Source organism: Salmo trutta, chromosome 18, assembly GCF_901001165.1.
Source record: "Salmo trutta chromosome 18, fSalTru1.1, whole genome shotgun sequence".
In the NCBI taxonomy this organism is placed as follows: Eukaryota; Metazoa; Chordata; class Actinopteri; order Salmoniformes; family Salmonidae; genus Salmo; species Salmo trutta.
The window spans coordinates 27,194,515-27,217,224 of NC_042974.1; the positions used below are offsets into that span (position 1 = coordinate 27,194,515).

A 22,710-nucleotide genomic window follows, 5' to 3' on the forward strand; every position below is an offset into this window, starting at 1 on the left:
AAGCTTTGGTGAATCATATTTGTTTCAAAGCAGTCTCAAGAGCCAAAAACTATTTGAGAAATGCATTGGGCAGGACAAAAAAAAAAACATTGAGTGGAGAGGAGGCTTGGTTTTTAATCAAATGAAACGAAAAACAAACAATCTGTTGTTGACAACGTTTCGAAATAGGACGGGGTCAGAAGCATGATATCATAAATCACTTCTCCTGTTCGATGGCACTGTGTGCACATTCAGGCCTAAATGTCTTTATGCATAACATTCGCACATCTATACAAAATACTAGGCTCATATCAATTGTATCGTAGCCTATGTGTGAGGCAGATTCTCAAAACAATTCTGCATTTGATATGCCATTATAGGAGGATGGAATAGTTTGGAGGAGCTCGTATTTGGTAATCAGACGAGGGGCGCTCTTTGAAAATGGGGATGGATAAGCCTACTTGAACAAGAGAAATGAAATGAAGTAGGCAGGTATGTGGATTGTGAACAATGAAAAAGCATGAGGGGAAACAACCTCCAATATTTCAAGTCACTCTCAGTAGACTATTTAAACCCCCTTTATTCATAGGCTACTTGGACAAGGGCCAGGGTAAAAAGACTAAGGGGAAGGTAGACTATGCTTCGGTTTTAATCAAATTAAAAAAAATGGGGGGGGGGGTTCTAAATACCAGATTTACTGGTACAAAAGGCACATCTCTCCTTCCATGGGCACTATGCGTCATGGCTGGATAAGCTCCGCTTCTGCACCCCAAATCCATTCTGTTACCATTCTGTTACTGATAAGACCTGCTTTTGGTGGGTCTTATAGAACTTCCCATTCGCGCTGCATGAAATTGTCACTTTTGTGCTTGTTTTTAAAAGACCCACCACACTTGTGCCTCCTTAGCGCCACCTGGAAATAGAACCCATGTTAACACAAATGGGTACTCACACTCGTGCATACAATAAAAAAATGTAAGACACACACACACACACACACACACACACTGAAAAACACACGCTCCAGTGTCTGTGGCCGGCTGCTGAATTGTGCTACTGTGTGAGTTGTGCAGAGAGAGACAGAGAGTGGCCCTTTTGTGTGTGTGTGCTTGGCAGCGTTTAGCTGTGGGAGCAGGAAGGGCCCATGGCAACACTGTCACAGCAGAGGGGGAGGTAGAGAAGAGCGAAAGCTACCATGTGTTTGATACCATTCCACAGATTCCGCTCCAGTCATTACCACGAGCCCGTTCTCTCCAATTAAGGTGCCAGCAACCTCCTGTGATATTCCTAGCTGGGAGATTTAAGAAGAGACACACAGAGGTTAATGTGAGAACATGACTCGTGGACTACTGCCATTGACACCGACAGCTAAAGTAGAGGGCCAAGCAATCACGGTCAACAGACTCTCACACTGTAACAGTGGAGGTGTTAAGAGATCCCTACTGGACTCACTGATATGAGTGACAACACAGCACCACTCACTGGCCCAGGCCAGCAACTACAAGCTGAAGGCAGACTAGAAACCAAACATACCAAGATTCTTCCATTGGTGTCCATTGTCTAAGATCGAAAAGCCTCCGCACCTCCCTACAGTATAATCAGAGAGGAATGTGCAGAGGACACTGTATTGTCCTTATACACTCCCAAAAACACACACACATTATATCGATGCTACGCTGCAGCTCAAAGAGAATCAAACATAACAGTACCACTCAAGGACATAACTAGACAAAGGAGGCTGGTGGGGCGGGGCTATAGGAGGACGGGCTCGTTGTAACGGCTGGAATGGGATGATTGGAAAGGAGTCAAACGGCCTCCTCTGGAACTACAGTAGACTCTGTTGACTCAATACAGAGTCAGAGTGATTTACTCCTGCAGTGCCTTCTCTTCATAGGCTATTAATCACTGCAGTCTTCACTTATTAAAAAGTATTGATGTTTACAGTAGATACAGGAGCCCTTTGAGCGTTTTGTTTTTGACTCCCGAAGGCATGGCTCAGAGTGTTTTCTAAAAGTACGTTTACTGTGATTCTGTAGACGACACACACACACACACACACACACACACACACAGTATGGGGCTTGAGAATGTACCATGTCAGGTCAATGCCTTTTCCCCGCCCCCTCATCTTCTCATCTTTACCGCATTTCCCCAAATCAAAGTTGTGATCAAGTTCTGTGTCATTGCATTTCGTTTTCGAAACGTATAGTTGCTCTAGGCGTGGAGATGAATCATCCCAGTGATGTGAAAAAGTTTGACTGATGAACAAAGTGTTTCTCCTCCCATTCGTTACTCTGGCAGATGAGCCGATTAAGGGCTGATGTAAATATCAAAGATGCTGTGGCAGATTGGATACCCTGCTGCTACTGAATCTAGATCTGGGCTCCTGCTGGATCTTTTCAAACTGCCAACCAAATCACTTCAGTAAATAATTGGTAGGAACGTTTGTGTATGTGTCTTTCGGTGTCTGGCAGGATCGGATGCCATTTGGTTGCTTTGTCGATTTGGATTCTGTGTGTGTGTGTGTGTGTGTGCGTGCGTGCTTGCGTGCGTGCAGTGTGTGTGAGAGAGTTGAGTGTCTGTGTACTGATGTGAGACAATCATACAGTGTGTCTGTGCTCCAAGTCTTACGGTATGTGTGCAGACGTGAGTCGCCGTTCAACATATTCTGCTCTCTGTGTGCTCACTGTACCTGTCTCTCTGTGTGACTGTTCCTGTTTCTCTCTGTGACTGTTCCTGTGTCTCTGTGCTCCAGGCGGAGGGAGAGGACAGCCTGAAGAAGATGCAGCTGATGGAGCTGGCCATCCTCAACGGCACCTACCGAGACGCCAACATCAAGTCACGTAAGGATGACATCACCGGGGGGGGGGGGGGGGCAGGCACTGACTGACACGGTAGAACAACCCTTTGTCTGTAAGGGGGCAGTGTAATTCAAACTGCTCCTTTTCGCTCACGACAAGCCCAGGAGCGTTGTGCGGTGCCATGCACAGTGGCTGAATTGAATAGAGTGTTCTTTTGGCTTGCGACATTCAGCGTTCACCTCAGTGCATTTTTCGTTGTTTCTTTAGTTACTTTAGTTTCCCTGCTGTCCTATTGGGTGGCACTCGGTCGAGTTCTTTTGAAGGAGGAAGAGAGGTCTGGCTCTGACTGGGCGTCCATTTTGTGTCGCTGAGGGAAATGCCTGCCTCATTCCAATTGCATGGTGTTTGTGCTGAACAGATCCCAGCCAGCACTGTTGTGCCAGAATCGAACTCAGTGCTAGAGATGAATGGAGGCAATCCATGAAGACCTCTCTTATATTGTGCTAAATGCTGTGTAGTGGAAGCTAAGGCCAGTCTGTCAAACAGTATGTTTATGTAGCTTTTTCTCCGATTCCTGACTTATCTGATATTCTTTGAGTGTGTCCTACGATATGTGTGACAGATGCTAACTTGTGTTTTCTATCCTCCTTTTCTTCCACTTCTCTCCACCTCTCCTCCCCCTCTGGTCTCTCCACACACCCCTCCCTCTTCCACCTCCTCCACCTTCTCCTCCCCCTCTGGTCTCTCCACACACCCTCCCTCTTCCACCTCCTCCACCTCTCCTCCCCCTCTGGTCTCTCCACACACCCCTCCCTCTTCCACCTCCTCCACCTTCTCCTCCCCCTCTGGTCTCTCCACACACCCCTCCCTCTTCCACCTCCTCCACCTTCTCCTCCCCCTCTGGTCTCTCCACACACCCCTCCCTCTTCCACCTCCTCCACCTTCTCCTCCCCCTCTGGTCTCTCCACACACCCCTCCCTCTTCCACCTCCTCCACCTTCTCCTCCCCCTCTGGTCTCTCCACACACCCCTCCCTCCTCCACCTCCTCCACCTTCTCCTCCCCCTCTGGTCTCTCCACACACCCCTCCCTCTTCCACCTCCTCCACCTTCTCCTCCCCCTCTGGTCTCTCCACACACCCCTCCCTCTTCCACCTCCTCCACCTCTCCTCCCCCTCTGGTCTCTCCACACACCCCTCCCTCCTCCACCTCCTCCACCTTCTCCTCCCCCTCTGGTCTCTCCACACACCCCTCCCTCTTCCACCTCCTCCACCTTCTCCTCCCCCTCTGGTCTCTCCAAACACCCCTCCCTCTTCCACCTCCTCCACCTTCTCCTCCCCCTCTGGTCTCTCCACACACCCCTCCCTCCTCCACCTCCTCCACCTTCTCCTCCCCCTCTGGTCTCTCCAAACACCCCTCCCTCTTCCACCTCCTCCACCTTCTCCTCCCCCTCTGGTCTCTCCACACACCCCTCCCTCCTCCACCTCCTCCACCTTCTCCTCCCCCTCTGGTCTCTCCACACACCCCCCTCCTCCACCTCCTCCACCTTCTCCTCCCCCTCTGGTCTCTCCACACACCCCCCTCCTCCACCTTCTCCTCCCGTGTTTTCCGCTCACTCCAGCTGCCCTTGCCTTCTCTCTTGCAGCGAACGCCCAGGCGCCCCGCATCATCGCCGGCCCCGCCCCCATGCCCCAGAACGCCCTGCGCACGTCCACCCCGGCCGGCCCCACCCTAATGCCCCTGATCCGACAGATCCAGACCTGCATGCCCAACGGCTCGCCCCACCCAGGCGTCATGACCCAGGGTCCCGAGTCGGGCCTCATATACGCGTCGCCGTACGATTACCCCTACACGCTGGCCCCTGCCACCTCCATCCTGGAGTACCCCATCGACTCCAGCGGGGTGTTAGGTAAGCATGCGTGCCCCTGCGATTGCCCCGCAGCCCCCCACCAACACCACCACCCCCATGGCCAGTGGAACCCCGCCCCCACGCTGATCCTGCGCCACTCCTCCTAAATACGGCCCCGCCCCCCCATTCCCACTTTTGCGACGACCCCCCCCCCTTCAGAATAATACCACACTCCCCCTTCTCTCACCCTCGCCCGCCCCAGCCTCCCAGGAGATACCACTGAAAGAGAGGGGTCAGCAACAGAAGAAAAAAAAAACATTCCAGCTCTTTACTGCATCTTTCTTTTCACTATCATGAGACACTTCTCTCCTCTAAAAAGCCCTTTAAGAAATGTGTGCATAAATGAACTGGAAGTTAAGTGCTCTACTGGCTCTGTAATTTATAAGAGGGAGCGGTTTCATTCGGAAAAGGGTCCTTACCCTCCTCTCTCCCAGTCCCTGCATACACACGCAGCCCTATGGCTTTGAAAAAAGCCACTTTAGAAAATATCATATTACAAACGCGACTTGACTCCATTAAGACAGACTGTACCCAAAGGCACATTGTAAATCTGAACTGTTACCAATGCACCAAAATGTCAACAGCAGCTTGTCCAATAGGGTTGAGCACATTCTAGACAGCCAGGGTGTGTCCTGTCAGCCATTAGCAGCCAGAGTTCCGCCTAATGCAGTGGACCAAGCCTCCAACTGTGTGTCTGGGTGAAGGGAGAGGGGGGGGGGGTTGAGTGAGTGAGTGAGGCTGGGTGTGGGTGTTACTGTGGGGTCGAGGAGCGGCGGAGCCCAGTGAAGATTTCACCCTGTCTCTCTCTCTTGTGTGACCTATACAGCGTCCTCAAAGGCCGAAGAGATGCCCCTCTACCTGGGGTTTCAGACCTGTCACTTTCCCATCACTGTGCAGCGAGGAGAGCCCTCCAACCGGCCTCCCTTTTAAAGAAATGCCCCTTCCCTCCCTCTTTCCCTCCATCCCCTCAAACAACACACACCCACGTCCTCATCCCCCTCCTCCCTCCGCGCCACCACACGCTGGACTGGTTGAGGATTGGCCCTCTCTGAGCAACCACAAGCCACAAGGGGAAGCCTCGGCCCTTCCTCTTTTAATGTCTGTTCAAAGTGACGTGTGTGTTACTGATCAACCCTTTTTGATTTCCTGTCCTGATGATGATGATGATGATGATGATATATTTGTGTATGATGATGAGGGAGAACTGAGCTCCACCTTGCTGCAGACCCTCCTTGGGGGCGCCCCCCTCTCTCTGGGTGTGGCTTGGGGGCGTCCTGAGGGGTAACATGAGGATGGGGAGGGGTCAGTGGGGGTCGACAGAAAGAGGCTGCGGAGCCAATGGGTGAGATGGTGTGTGTTGGCGATGGGGCACCTGCAGTTAAAGCATCTAGGCTTGACAGGCTTTATTCACGAAGGGATTTTAGGACATTCTGTCCCGACACTCACAGTCTTAACTTCACTCTTATGAAAAATATTCACAGAATGAGACTTTCAGCTCACGTGTAGCCACTCCAGATGACAGTCAGTGAGTGAACAACATAGTATAACGCATTTTTGCATCCACTCAAACGGAGTGTCCTAAAATGGCTTCGGGAATAGGGGCCTGGTGTGTGTTGCTTCTCAAAGGACAGACAGGAACTCCTGGCACTAATTCCCCGTTCCCTTCCTTTATTCTATAGGTGTGGCTTTCCCCACGAAAGGCTAAAAGAGTTTCACGGATCCTTACTGAGCCCCTCATCCGATCTGAGTGTTGACACACATGTGCTTTTGTTTCACAGCTGCCTTTGAGTGTAATGAACCAAGAGCCGGGCATATAGCAGACAGGCAGATAGGCAGACAGGCAGACAGGCAGACAGGCAGACAGGCAGGCAGGCAGGCAGACAGGCAGGCAGGCAGGCAGGCAGGCAGGCAGGCAGGCAGGCAGGCAGGCAGGCAGGCAGACAGACAGACAGACAGACAGACAGACAGACAGACAGACAGACAGACAGACAGACAGACAGACAGACAGACAGACAGGCAGGCAGGCAGACAGACAGGCTCCCTCACTACTGATGTTTACACCGGCCAAACCTCCCCAAAGAGGCACGGGCCTTAACGCCATGCATTATGTGTGAGTGTGTATGTGCATCCTGTACACACATTCATATATGTATATTTCCGCAGACCTACGGTATGCGACTGTTCCACTGACTGCTATGTCTGGGATTGAAAATCTATACAATACTGTCACGCTTTACTAATCACTTAATTCATTGCCTTTTTTTCTACCTATTCTTTTTTTAAATTATTTTATAAGAGATGTTCATTTTTTTTACTACTGCAAATGTGCCTAAAAGCTTTCATCTCTGGGCTTTAACCAGAGAGTGAGTGATCAGTATTATATTTCAAACGAATAACTGAAGAGATGCACTTCCTGATGCTTAACCTGAGATTATGTGACTAGTAAAGCTCCCCTCTGTGTGTGTGTATGTGTGTATGCATAAATGACTAATTTCTGCAAATTTGTAACAAGGACTCAAGAAAACAATGGATCCTTACAGTCAAGGTTACTCCATAGTCACGAATGCTACTATGTCCAAGATTTCTCCTTGTTACGATGAAGTATATGAGTATAATTTGTGCCTTAACATGTATTTCTAAAGATTTTTCCTAATTGTGTTACATGTGTTTGGTCGTATAAACCTTGATGATATGACGAATTGACTTGATGGAAATGGCGAAGGAGGAAATGACCTAATCCTTGTTTTGGTCATGTTGTTGCAATCCGAGCAGGTGCAGTGACTAAGGTTCGAAGGCACGAACTGCGGGTCCATCCTTACCAAAGGATAGTGACCGCAGACAGAGGTTAGTTTAGCTCTTATGCATTTGTGTTTTATTGCCAATGCCTGCTCACTGTTGGTCCTGATCTGTTTTGCAACATGTACAAATTGTTCAGCTAGTCGTTCCGGTTTGTGATGTGATACAACATACTGCACACCCTTCCTAGTCTTGGCCTCTGAGAAACATTTATTTGGAATACATTTGTTCTCAGAGTGCATACGTGGAGGGCTGTACGAGGTGATTCTGAGAACTAGTGACCACAACACAGTAGCCTAATGATGCTTTTGCTATCTAGGTAGAGACACAAACATACACACCTGCGTTTAAAAAACAAACTACTCTACTCTATTATTTCGATGACTTTATGAATCTGACATGATGTCGATGACAAATAATGGACTATACCCCTTCAAAGAAAAGAAGATCAAATTGCCTGTGTTTTAGTTTCCCCCTCCGTTCAACGAGAAGGTGGCAATTTTATTTCAAATGCACTTAAGTCTTCAGCTTCTTACGTGGATAATGTAACGTTTTAATTGATCAATTATGTCCATTTGTATTTATTTGTTTGCGGAAATTGATTTTTGGAGAACCTGACCCATTGTATTGTCAAGGACAACACAGAAGTGGGTGTAAACCTGTCACGTCCTATTTGTTTTTTTTCACTGTCTAATTGGACTGCAGTATCTTCCCATTTTTACGACAGTATTTTTTTAGTCTCAACAACGACGTTATAAGTAAAGAGGGATGGACACATGGTAGGCTATAGACTGGAAATGGTTTGATTCTGCAGATAGGTAAACAAACACAACAGTCAGACCTTTTACTCGCTAAAGTCTACACACGTCACGCGTTCTTTTCTAAGTCCCTACAGAACTTGTAATACTCCCACTGAATAATGACAATAATCGAGGGAGTAATTAGAGAAGAAACCATTTGTGAAATTACACAAGCAACAAGGAATTTGCAGGATCTGTTCTCTATCAGTGCCTTTACTCTGTTTTATCCTTTTACCCTAGTGCTTAATACACCAAGTATGCCTTGTACATACACCCACACTGTGTATCATCACATTTCACTACAGGTAATTACTTGTACCCAATCAAGTGAAGTGTTTGCAAGTGCCAGAAAATGTGATGCAAATGCCAATTGAAAACTGCCTACATGCAGACATTTTTGGATAAATAAACCTACATTTTAGTACATACATTGAAGTTGAAAACCCAGTGAAGTTGTTTAAATTGTAATACTGTTTAAATAACTCCAATTCACGAATCACCTTTTTTTGCTGCTAGATGATGTGGAACAATTAACATATATAATTAACAGTGTATACAAACTGGGTGTAAGGATATTCAGGTTTCGGCACTGTAGCTCTGTCTGTGAATTGCCTCTGAAAACTTGATAGCTCAAATCTGCCCTAAAACAAATAAATTAATATAAAAATAACTGTAATATGGAGTGCATATTATACAAAGGGTATTATTACTAAAAGGTCAAACCTTAGTCCATAATGATAATGAATGATAATAATGGTAATGGATAGGTAACACTGACAAATTGAATGAGAAACCAACATCTGATGAAATTGCACAAAGGCCTGTATTCAATCTAGCTCTTCATAGGTTTGGCTCCCACACTCTGATGAACAGTTTTACACCATTAAAACTTTGGTTTATCCAAACATTACTGTAATACAACATAATATGATTGACGTATCATTGCTGTTTTGGGGGTTGAACCATGAGGCAGGTGGTTTGAGTGCAGGCCAACCGGTCAAGCCTGTATGTAAGAGGCAGGCTGACTCTGGTGGAAGCAGGGAGGAAGCTAAGACGGTCTCAAAATAGTAAATACACTATCAAATCAGTACATCAATTGGGGTCTAGAGATTTACAGTGCCTTCAGAAAGTATTCACAGCCTGAATTTAAAATGAATTAAGTTGAGATGTTGTGTCAGTGATGTGGACAACACCCCATAATGTCGAGGTGGAATTGTTTTTAGAAATGTTTACAACTTAAAAATGAAAAGCTCAAGTCTTGAGTCAGTAAGTATTCAACCCTTTTGCTATGGTAAGTCTAGTAATAATATGCCTGTTGAGGACAGACGTTCCGCTAGCCAATATCCAATGGAACAGCAGGGCGCGAAATACAAAACCTCAAAAATCCAATCATTTCAATTTCTCAAACATACGACTATTTTACACCATTTTAAAGATACACTTCTCCTTAATCCAACCACATTGTCCGATTTCAAAAAGGCTTTACAGTGAAAGCAAAACATTAGATTATGTTAGTAGAGTACATAGACCAAAATAACCACACAGCCATTTTCCAAGCAAGGATATATGTCACAAAAACCCAAAACACAGCTAAATGAAGCACTAACCTTTGACGATCTTCATCAGATGACACTCCTAGGACATCATGTTACACAATACATGTATGTTTTGTTCGATCAAGTTCATATTTATATCCAAAAACAGCATTTTACATTGGCGCGTGATGTTCAGAAAATGTATTCCCACCAAAAACTTCTGGTGAATTTACAAAAATACTCATCATAAACGTTCACAAAATACATAACAATTATTTTAAAAATTATAGATACAGTACTCCTTTATGCAACCGCTGTGTCAGATTTTAAAATAGCTTTACGGAGAAAGCACATTTTTCAATATTCTGAGTACATAGCTCGCCATCACAGAAAGCTATACAGACACTCGCCAAGTTCGGGGCAACCTAAACTCAGAATTAGTATTATAAATATGCTCTTACCTTTGCTGATCTTCGTCAGAATGCACTCCCAGGACTGCTACTTCCACAAGAAATGTTCTTTTTGTTTGAAATAATCCATATTTATGTCCAAATACCGTTTTGTTTGTGCGTTCAGGTCACTATCCAAAGGCTAACGCGCGAGTGCAATTCGAGAAACAAAAAGTCAAAATGTTCCATTACCGTGCTTAGAAGCATGTCAAACGCTGTTTAAAATCAATCTTTATGGTATTTTTAACATAAAATTGCAATAATATTCCAACCGGACAATAGCGTATTCATTCAAGGAGAAAAAGAAGGAACAGCGTGCTCGCGGGACCACGCCTATCCAATCTCTTTGTCCCCAGGCAGTCCACTCAGTAACTGAGCTCCTATTATCTGCCCAGTGACAGGAGAATGCTCAAACCACTTTTTGAAGGCTTTTAACAGCCAATGGAAGCTTTAGGAAGCGCAACGTCACCCCATAAATACTGTAGTTTCGAAAGGGACTAGAAACAAGAACTACAATTCTCAGATCCTCCACTTCCTGGTTGGATTTTTCTCAGGTTATTGCCTGCCATATGAGTTCTGTTATACTCACAGACACCATTCAAACAGCTTTAGAAACTTCAGAGTGTTTTCTATCCAAATCTACTAATAATATGCATATTCTAGTTTCTGGGCAAGAGTAGTAAGCAGTTTAATCTGGGTACGTTTTTCATCCGGCCATGAAAATACTGCCCCCTATCCTTAACAGGTTTTAACAAGTCACATAATAAGTTGCATGGACTATGTGTGCAATAGTAGTGTTTAACATGATTTTTACAATTACTACCCCATCTCTCTACCCCACACATACAGTTATCTTTAAGGTCCCTCAGTCGAGCAGTGAATTTCATGCACAGATTCAACCACAAAGACCAGGGAGGATTTCCAATGTTTCGCAAAGAAGGGCACCTATTGGTAGATGGGTAAAAAAAGAGACATTGAATATCACTTTGAGCATGGTGAAGTTATTAATTGTTCACGTTTGATGGTGTATCAATACACCCAGTCACTACAAAGATACAGGCCCCCTTCCTAAATCAGTTCCGGAGAGGAAGGAAACCCCTCAGTGATTTCACCATGAGGCTAATGGTGATTTTAAAACAGTTACAGAGTTTAATGGCTGTGATAGGAAATAACTGACGATGGATCAACAGCATTGTAATACTAACATAAATGACAGAGTGGAAAGAAGGAAGCCTGTAGGAAAATAATATTCCAAAACATACATCCTGTTTGCAATAAGGCACTAAAGTAATAGTGCAAAAGATGTGGCAAAGAAATACACGTTTTTTCCTGAATACAAAGCGTTATGTTTGGGGCAAATCCAACCCAACACATCACTGTGTACCACTCTTCATATTTTGAAGAATGGTGTTGGCTGCATCATGTTATGGGTATGCTTATCATCGGCAAGGACGAGGGAGTTTTGTAGGATAAAAATAAATGCAATACAGCTAAGCATAAACAAAATCCTAGAGGAAAACCTGGTTCAGACTGCTTTCCACCAGACACTGGGAGACAAATTCACCTTTCAGCAGGACAATGACCTAAAATACAAGGCCAAATATACACTGTTGCTTACCAAGATAACATTGAATGTTCCTGACTGGCCTAGTTCAATTTCTGACTTAAATTGGCTTGAACATCTATGGCAAGACTTGAAAATGGCTGTCTAACAATGATCAACAACCATCTTTTTATTTATTTATTTAAACCCGGTAAGTTGACTGAGAACACATTCTCATTTACAGCAACGACATGGGGAATAGGTTCAGGGGAGAGGAGGGGGGATGAATGACAAAACACTACACAGGGCAATGTCCCCAATCACTGCCTTGGGTTATTAGGATATTTGGGGAGGGGGGGGGGGGACAAGAGGACAGAGTCCAACACCACTTCCAGCAGCATCTGGTGTCCCATCCAGGGTCTGACCAGGACCAACCCTGCTTAGCTTTTGAGGCAAGCCAGCGGTGGGATGCAGGGTGGTATGCTGCTGGCAAAATGCTCTGGTGGTATCTTGACAGAGCTTGACACATTATTTAAGAATAATGGGAAACTATTGTACAATCCAGGTGTCCAAAGCTCTTAGAGAAAAAAACTCTTACCCAGAAACTCAGAGCTGTAATCGCTGACTATAACATGTATTGACTCGGGGGTGTTGAATACTTATCTAATCAACATATTATTACTCTTTTATTTCCCATTAATAAAAATACAAAATCTTCCACTTTGACATTACAGAGTATTTTGTGTAGATCGTTGACAATCTTTTTTCAATGAAATCCATTTTAATTCCACTTTATAACACAACAAAATCTGGGAAAAGTAAAAGGGATTGAATACATTCTGAAGGCACTGTATACAGTATATCCTATTTTGATTTTCCTCTGGACACTTTACAGTGCATTAGAAAGCATTTTACAACAGCTCTCAACGATACAGTTCTTAAGCTCTTAATACAGTAAGATTTACAATATTTTGTCAATCTGGTAAAGAAGCCTTTTTTTCTTTACATCTGTTTGAATGTTGCTTCATTTGAAAAGAGAGACTACGGCACAAATCTTATTTTGCACTGAATGATTTTAAAAAGTCAAAAGCATTCTTCATCTCCTCTGCTCCAGTCAGAAGGGCAGAACCTCAGACGATGAAATGAAACATATGATCTAAGCTGCATACGTCTTAAACGGACCACTGTGGAGTGGACAGAGAATTCCAGGGTCCATTTTGGATGAGAAATTGCCAGAGTATGAATGCATTTTCCAGAAATATTCCACTTGAGAATTTTTTTTAATGTTTTACTGTAAGCTTCTTTAAATGTTTTGTTGTTGCAAAGAAAATAGTATTTACTTGTGGCTTCTTGAAATATATATATAAATATATATATAAAATATAAAGCAGGAATGTATATGAAATGTCAGAAATAGCAAGGATTATTCTATAGGGCTATTTGTAGGAAAGACAAATATGCATCATAGCAGCTTTATAGCACCACTTTAGAAAATGTCCTATATTTTTGAATATATTTTAGGGCTTTATACAAAAGACAGGACCTTTTCAGTGTTTATATGCAAGTGCATTTTATATTATGTGTCCTGTGAATTGTATATTGTCTCCTAAGCTGAGGGCACTGGCTGAAGTGACTGCTTTAGCATGCTCACAGCTTAAACTTCCATGGCTAGTGTGCTATTCTACAAAATACCATGTAGTGTTGCTTTGTATCATTAAAGCAAAGATTTTCATGCTTGTTGTAAATAGAAAACATACTTTGAAAAGGCAATAAAAAAATTATATTGAGTAAAAAAAAAAAAAATGACAAACACTGTTTTGGCCCAAAATAATTTTTTCCCACAACGATGTGGTCTTCTTGAATTTCTCACTGTATCCTCTCAAAAATGAATTGATTCTAAAACAATGAGACTTATTAATATTCACGTCCACCACTACTAGCCGCTTGACTCTTGAACCTCTGAAGTGCTCTAATACTTATTAGCAGTCAGGTAACAATAGCTTTACTGACTGTTGTCCACGACTATACCTTCCTCCATCTCATTTGGATCTTTCCCTCTGCCTAGATTTACTGTCCATTTACTTGACTGCTACTAACCATTAGAACTACTGTAATTGTCTTTTTTCATTTCCTCCTTTTTAACACGAGGGGACGGGACTGTCTTTCACGTTATGTAAAATCATGCTTTCATGACTTTACGACATTGTTAAGGATATAGATGATTAGCTCTTCCTGATCTCTTGGATTCAATCAACCCATCATATGAATTGTCCTTTATCTATACAAACAGAAGGATGCATGATTTGTTTTCATTTCGGACACGGCGTTTTGCGTCCAGCGCTCTGGCTTCGGTCAAAGCGAAGGTGTTGTGGAAGATATGGAAACATATGGTGACACGTGTAGATTGGTCGGTCACAGTTGTGGCGAAATCGCATGGTGGATTGAATGGATGCATGGTATAGCTCTGATTAGTTAAGCCATGTTTTCATCCTGCTGTCGCTAGCTGAGACTAATCTCCTCTCTATCTTTTTTCTTTCCTTTCATTTTTGTTTCTCCTTTTATAATTTTTCTCTCTTTTCTGTTTGTTTCTTAACCCCCCCCCCCCCCCCCAGCCGCCACTGGCAACTAACCCCTGACCTTCTGAAATCTTCAACCAATGACGACCTGGCCATTGCCCGCAGATCAGTTCTTTGGTAGAAGGGGAAAAAAGCAGCCTTGGCTTGTTACAGTCAGTCAAGGCACAGCTTCTCATCACCTGACTAATGGACACACTACAATGGCTTGGCAGCCACCTCCTGCCTGCCCAGTCTGCTTATTAGGGGGACAGATACTGGCTCTAGACCTGCACTGAATCATTGTTAAGCAATAAGGTCTGATATGCCCCCTCTTATCCTCCCTGACCGAGTCCCCGCCAAGCAACCCCCAAACACACCACACTCTAAAACACCCTGGTAACGCCCGGTTGGTCGCCTCCTGAAGATCAAGAAGGATGCAAACCTCCACTCCCCGACCGGCCAAAATCACCGTACCCCCTGGTCCTGCCACATCGCCCAGGTGACCTTCCCACTGTCATGGTAACTGAGCTGACTATGAATCTATAGCAGCGTGGTGAGTCCTGCCGAATGTGTGCATGCATGCACTTCCCTCTCTGTCTCTCTCTTTCTGTCTCTCTGTCTCTCTTTCTGTCTCTCTGTCTCTCTCTTTCTGTCTCTCTGTCTCTCTTTCTGTCTCTCTGTCTCTCTCTTTCTGTCTCTCGCTCTCTCTCTCTCTCTCTCTCTCTCTCTCTCTCTCTCTCTCTCTCTCTCTCTCTCTCTGTCCATCTAGCCCTGCTAACTGATGACCCATCTCTCTTCACTGACTATGAAGTCCTGGGTCTTTTATGACATGGAGACTGAGGAGGGTTCATTTAAGCAGGACTTGAAGAGAGACTAGGGGCTCTATTCAATCAGACAATCTGCATAGTGGTTGTTTTGGCTGTGTGTCAGAGGTGAAACTGCGTTAGAGCTGTCAAATCCACAAGTGGTTCCTGGCATTATACCTAAAGCGGACATTGCCATTGGCTGCACGTAGTCACATTAAGAGAAATTCCATGCAGCCTTGCTAACAAGTTCAAACGCTGGAATATGAGATGTAATCTACACCTAGATTAGGCTGATAGAAATCCTCATTATTTCATTTCATAATTTGGCGTCATTATTTCCATATAGCCTACACTTTCTTCTTCTGCACTTCCTAACGCGAGTGGGATGGGTGTGGCTTTGTGACAATGATCAAGAGCAGCTGCTCACCAATTTGACAGCTGCAATGCAGTTACACCTCCGACACCGCCAAAACATCAGCTGTGTTGGGTGTCGGCTATCGCCGGTTAACGCTTCACCTGATTTAATCTAGGCCCTAGGGTCAAACAGAGAGTTTCAAGCATATAGAAGGAAAGTACCTGCCCTGTTACCTGGCATTGTCGTTGTTGTTTTTCTGCCATAAAGAAATATCTTGCAGTCAACTGTTTCTTTGAGGATGTAAAAGCCATGCTTGCCTATCTGCTGTACAAATGTATTGAAATTGTAGATACATGTGTAAAAATGGGGGAGAGCACCAATGTAAAGAAAATAGACACTTTTATTATACATGGGTGCTCATGGGAAAGAAAAAAATCTATTTTTCAAAAACATAGTCTTTTATACCTTCGACTATTGTAAAGAGAAATTTGTAATGAAACCCTTTATGTCATGAAAACGATCCTGTTTTCTTTCTGTGGATGGAGAGTGAAGACCAAAACAACCTTTCATTTTAATTCGGGGTTGAGGATTTAACTGAAGTGTAAAAAACGACAAAGTGCCTTATTTTACTCATGGTTTCTGATATCTGAATGTGTCATCAGCCTTTAAGCTGCAGGACAAGTCAGTACACACAGTCTGTCAGCCACTGAGAGATGCCCTGAGACGGAGTCAGTGACCTCAGCCTTGTTGTTACACTAGGCAGACACAGTAGGTCCCGTTCCATACATACATAAGAGTACTTTTTGGTGGCTCCATAGCACAGAAGGCCGGTGGCAACTTAATTGGGGAGGACGGGTTCATAGTTATGGCTGGAAGGAATAAATTGAATGGTATCGAACACATCAAACACATGGTTTCCATCACAGGAGCCTGCTGAGGGGAGAACGGCTCATAATAATGGCAGGAACAGAGCAAATGGAAAAGGATCAAACACCTGGAAACCATGTGTTTGGTGTATTTGATACCATTCCACTGATCCCGCTCCAGTCATTAACACAAGCCTGTTCTCCCCAATTAAGGTGCCACCAACCTCCTGTGGTTTCCATGTGTTTGATACCATTCCATTTACTCCATTCCAGACATTATTATGAGCCGTCCTCCCCTCAGCAGCCTCCTGTGCTCCATAGAGTAGTAATATCAGTAGTATACCAGTAGTATACCCAGGGCTGGCTCCAGGCATAAGCAACATAAGAAGTCCAACTCGTGCCAGTGTCGCCGTGGGACTCATTGGGTTAATATGGGCAAAATATGTAGAATTGCAGGAAATTAGCTTTAAAACTGCAACAATTTCTCTCTACACCATGGTAAAATTGGTAGAATTGCAGGAAATTAGCTTTAAAACTGTATAAACAAAAAAATCTCTCTGCCCCAATGGCATAATGAGTAGAATTGCCTGAAATGTGTTATGACATTTTTTTAAATTCTCTCCGCCCCATAGCAAAATCTGTAGAACTGCAGAAAACTTGCTTTAAAACAGCAACATTTTCTCTACACCCCATGGCAAAATGTGTAGAATTGCAGGAAATGTACTTTAGAACGTACATTTGTCTCTCCGTTATCAAGAGGGGTGGCCACAAAAAAAATTTGCTCTCTTGGGGCCCTCAAAACGATAGAGCCGGCCCTGAGTATACCAATACTGTCCGAGTCACTGTCTACACAGTCCTATCAATGTCCTAAAGGGAGAAATAGTATTATAATGATTGTAAAACAGAGCGGTAACATGTCTAATTGGCCTTATGGTATTTCACCATGAATCTTCTGAGACCGGTTGTCTTTGTCTGTGGATGAGGGCCTCAGCTCAGAGTTGCCCAATTATTATATCCAGTAGTAGTAGCTACTCATGCCAGGACAGTCCCAAGGTTTTTCTTGACATTCTCCAGATAGTCGAGCATGTCTTTACCTTTCCTTGAGTGGAGGGTCTGTGGTTCTTTATAAATAGACTGTGTTTCACTGTTATACGTGCTGTTCTGGACTGCCTTATGTAGGAGTTGTCATTGGCATAGACATCCCACTACCCATAGAGCTGAGTTCTCTACCATGATGTAGTTCTCTATCACCTATCACATGAGATGAGGACTTGTCTTTTTTTCCCCTCCTGATTTACTTTCTATAGAGGAGTATTGGGTCGGTAGTCTCGGTGACCAGACATCTGCTGACTCGGCATCTGCGGTAGTTCTAGGTGAAGGGTTTATGTGATTGTGGTAACTAGGTGGTTGACTGTAAAGCCTGCGTGTACTTCCCGGTCTACACCAAAACATTGCTCCACATCCCCTTCTTTATTTACTATGCAACAGAATGGCCTCTCGTGGTTTATGGAGTTTCTGTGTCTCAGATTGTGTCTTAATGTGTGTGCCGTTTAGTTTCAGTCTCAGTATTATGTTTCAGAAATTGTTCTGTTGTGCAATTGCATATTATTATGATCGGTTATAAATGATGAATTAGTATGTATTCTCAATAATGATTCTGATTCTGATTATTGTCATGCCTATTATTATCATTGTTATTGGTAATCTTATTATTATTTAAGATAATGGATTGACTTTGAAGTAAGACTAATATTTTACATAAAATGTTATTGGTGATAAAATAATGGTGGCAAACAAATGGTTTTATTGGTTGTGAGTGAAAACATATCATAGCCAATAAAGCATGGCAATCTCATCCCTTAATGACGTGCATGTTATGCTATTATCAGAGGTTTTTATTTGTGCTATTTTGACAGCATTATTCTTGAACTGGTGTTTTTTTTCTGAGTGTGCAAATCATTCTGTTAGCATTTACTCCATGAATTGTGTGTAACCATACCCAAATGATTGCCTACGAGAAAACAATATGTCTATTTGCAGCCATTGTTCTAAGTTTCTAATGTATTTTTATATCTTATTTTCTATGTGTGTAAGACAAAATATTAAATTACTTCTTTACAGATTTGAATTACATAAACGACAAAATCAGCTACATTATTTGCTTCATTTGAGATTCTTTGTAGTTTATTAAATCAGTGTTTCATAATCCTGGTCCTGCTAATTACAGTTTTTGCCCTAGCACTACACACCTGATTCCACTAATCAACTCATCATCAAACCTTTGATTGGTGGAATCAGTTGTCTGGTGCTAGGGGAAAAACTCAAATGTGCACCCTTTGGGTACCCAGGACCAGGATTAAGAAACTCCTTGACAAAGCCTTATCTCTATTACTGATTCCGATCATTGAAGTTTTTCCTTTCCTCACATTTAGGGATGTTTGGTTGTGGCATGTTTCATTTAGCCCGTATTATTTTAATAAATGTTTCCAAACAGACATATTAACAAAGAACACTTGTTTTATTACCATCCTGAGGGCCCTACTAAACTTTAGAGAGTCTGCCTCAAAAGGCTATAGGAGTTATTACCATACGTCTGTATAATGCGGTGGTAATTGTCAGCTATGAAACACTTGATGACGCATACATCTAGCTATGAAGTCCTAACCCTCTTACATCATTGGGTCATTTGACTCAATCAAACATACCAGATGCTTATTTTATGAGCATGTTGTTCTCTCAATAGTTACTGATAAAAATGACCTTACGTTTCAGAGTACTTGAAATAGATTTGAACAATCCTGTTTAAAAAAAATATTGTTGCAAACTCTTTGATAAACGTCTCGTTATCTTTTGCCAAAATATTAATCTGTGTTTTATTTCAAACCCCCATAAAATACCCAAGCTTGAAGTCAATTTGAGATGCATCTACGGTCAATGTTTTTCAGTGTGGCTTTATTGATTTGAGTTTTGTACAGTAACAATGGCTACTCCCCTATGCATCTAGGGTAAAAGATAAAAGGATTGACCCTAGTTTGTTCTGGAAATGATGTAGCTTCATGAAGGTTTCATATAGAATCCTAGAAAATTGGGACACCCCTGAGGAAGAACGTTTTCATTGGCCTAGAAATCTGCACTATCCTGAGGAGTTTATGGAAAAGTATGGGAGGAAAATACAAGTGGTGGGTGGCACAATTTCGGTAGGTACAAACCCTAAGGTTCTTAAACAAATGAAACTTGAGAAAATCTTACTTGAAGAACTACGTCGTAGCGTACTGAGAAACATTATATTCCACAACACTGGCTTAAACGTCGTAGCGTACTGAAAAAACATTATATTCCACAACACTGGCTTAAACTTGAAGAACAGTGGGAAAGGAGCCTGGTGAGTTGACAAAGTTGCGTTTGTGTTGTTTACTTATGCAGTGTAGTTTATACAGTGAAGGACACCACAAACTGGGCTTGCGAATGGGTTGTAAAATGACCCCTGATCACTGATACAGAAGCAGAGAGGAACACAGTGTGGTACAGAGGTGGGGTGGATGGCCAATCAATACCCCCTTTCACACTTTCTGACATTGGAAGGCATGGATGGACATGTAATTGGGAATTGTGGGATTACTATCTGCTGTTATCTCCACAGCATGAAGCTAAAGTCAGTGGAGCATTCCTCAGATGCCCAAATGGCCACCGGTCGTCTCTACTCTCATACACACAACAACAACAACACCACCACCTCTGGTCTAGCAACCTGCTGTTATGAGACACACGAGAGCTGTTAACATTTTCCATATACAACCAATTCTCAGCATGGCAACTAGGCTACAAGACTCCCTCCATCACAAGCACACAAATACTTTGTCCAAATCCATACTTGCACGTCCCACCCCTCACCCTTTCTGGGTTATCATTCCTTGTTTCACTCCTCATTCTCTTTTTCCCCTCTCCTCGTCCTCCATTCCGGAGCTTTCTAGGGGAATTGCTATGTTTATCACAGGGTTTAAATTGCCTGGGCTGCAGCGGCCCGCTGCTATGTGCTGATAAGATGTGCTGGAGGCCCCGGTGGCTGTTCGGGGGAAGAAATCACATCTTGTGTCGCCACCAGGTGTTGAGCCACGTAAGTGTTTGTTTTTGTAGAAGAAAAAAAAAGCTCTGCTCCCAGATCTCTGATTGGGTTGTGGGATTCTGTCTCTCTCTCTCCCTCCCTCCCTCTCTCTCTCTCTCTCTCTCTCTCTCTCTCTCTCTCGGGACAGAGGGGGAGTCAATTATGAAGAGTGTTAAAGTAGATGTGAGTCTCTCTGGGCGTCACATTTTAACTACTGGGGAGGAGAAATGAGAAGTGAAATGTTCAAGTTCACCCTGCCATAGATCAGCAGCAGCCATAACAGCAATACTGCCATGCCGTAGAGGAGGAGGAGGATGAAGAGGAGGAGAGGGTTTGGAGCAGAATACTGGAGTCTCCGCTGTGCGGATTGATCTGTAAATTGCTTCTGCCAGACTGCCATGCCCTGCAGAAACCCACATGTTATGCAGAAACCATGCTGTGATCATAGCAAAGCTGTGTTCTGTTGTTATCAGGGTCAATGGTACTTTTTCATTGTGTACTTTGTTCTTCCCTGCCATCTATTCCATTCCGCAGAACAGTACCAGCCTCTGGCTGTGATACATCCAATATTCTGCCCCAGAGTGGGGATCAATCAGAGAGAAGTACTCATCCCTCTCCTGCTCCGAATCTGCATGAGAGAGAGAGTGGTTGAATAATGTTTCCCCTGAATCGTAATCTGAAGACCACCCCCCCTCCCACCCTTCGACTCCCATCCCCAACTTGGAGTATGCCTCCCACCCCCACCCTCCCAGTCCTACTCCTAATGTAACATAATGCAGTGGGGGGGGGGGGGGCTAATGAGTATGTAAATGTCCTTAAGGGAGGGTAGGGAGGGGTGGGGAGTCCAGTACAGGCAGTGAGGATGAAAGCAGAGCTTTCAGGGACTGGGTAGAGAGTCCTGGGAGGGTGTTCAGCCGCCACACAGGGATCACCTTAGGAAGGCGCAGAGCACTTGTGACCTTCATGTCGACGCTGGCTGGGATCTTGGTCAGCTTTCTGGTGGCGGCTGGGAAAACTGAAAAGTGATGCATTGCGGCAATACCATAGTCCCATTACCAATCCTTACCTCTGTTATCTTATGTTATGGATATACAGTGTCTTTGAAATGTGTCCCCTGGATGCTCTTTTAAAATAAAGTTGAACGTTATGGCAGAGATAATGTTATTTTAACGCAGCAGTCTTTTCAATGTTCTCTGTATTCAGTTCGCTTCGGTATTTTATAATGATTTCATCTCCGTCTGTTGTTGCCCTTCTCACTGCCTCTGTGTTCTCCAACCAAAGCAAATGAAACACATCTGAGTGAAGAGGCAGATAATGCCATGAAATACTGTTATCTACATGTGTAGAGTGTGCTGAGCAGACTGCATTCGAGGTAAACGCTGCATATGTAAGGTCAACCCGGAAATTACCTTTAAATTTCCATCGTGCAATATGTAACGTTTCAACGATACAGATTGAATTGAGCGAGAAAAATCAGGGATTGAAACAATGCACCGCCACCTATTTGTGGAAGCATTGAAAACGGGGGGTAATACAGTTGAAGTCGGAAGTTTACACACACCTTAGCCAATTACATTTAAGCTCAGTTTTTCACAGTTACTGACATTTAATCCTAGTAAAAATTCCCTGTCTTAGGTCAGTTAGGATCACCACTTTATTTTAAGAATGTGAAATGTCAGAATAATAGTAGAGAGAATGATTTATTTCAGCTTTCATTTCTTTCATCACATTCCAAATGGATCAGAAGTTTACATACACTCAATTAGTATTTGGTAGCATTACCTTTAAATTGTTTAACTTGGGTCAAACGTTTCGGGTAGCCTTCCACAAGCTTCCCACAATAAGTTGGGTGAATTCCGGCCCATTCCTCCTGACAGAGCTGGTGTAACTGAGTCAGGTTTTTAGGCCTCCTTGCTTGCACACGCTTTCTCAGTTCTGCCCACACATTTTCTATATATTTGAGGTCAGGGCTTTGTGATGGCCACTCCAATATCTTGACTTTGTTGTCCTTAAGCCATTTTGCCACAACTTTGAAAGTTTGCTTGGAGTCATTGTCCATTTGGAAGACCCATTTGTGACCAAGCTTTAACTTCCTGACTGATGTCTTGAGATGTTGCTTCAATATATCCACACAATTTCCTCATGATGCCATCTATTTTGTGAAGCGCACCAGTCCCTCCTGCAGCAAAGCGCCCCCACAATTTGATGCTGCCACCC

The 22,710-nt window shown here is 43.7% G+C and overlaps 1 protein-coding gene across 1 annotated transcript in view; it reads left to right on the top strand.

Annotated features, from left to right (window-relative positions):
• Positions 1 to 15,960, top strand: part of LOC115153094 (protein quaking) — a gene marked incomplete in the record, with an annotated part of 80,636 nt that extends 64,676 nt beyond the window's left edge. Inside the window, 4 exon segments of the mRNA XM_029698148.1 lie at positions 2,735 to 2,822; positions 4,399 to 4,686; positions 7,459 to 7,530; positions 14,422 to 15,960. Coding sequence (XP_029554008.1) covers positions 2,735 to 2,822; positions 4,399 to 4,686; positions 7,459 to 7,530; positions 14,422 to 14,438 — 465 coding nt within the window.
• Between the last annotated feature and the right edge of the window lie 6,750 nt (positions 15,961 to 22,710).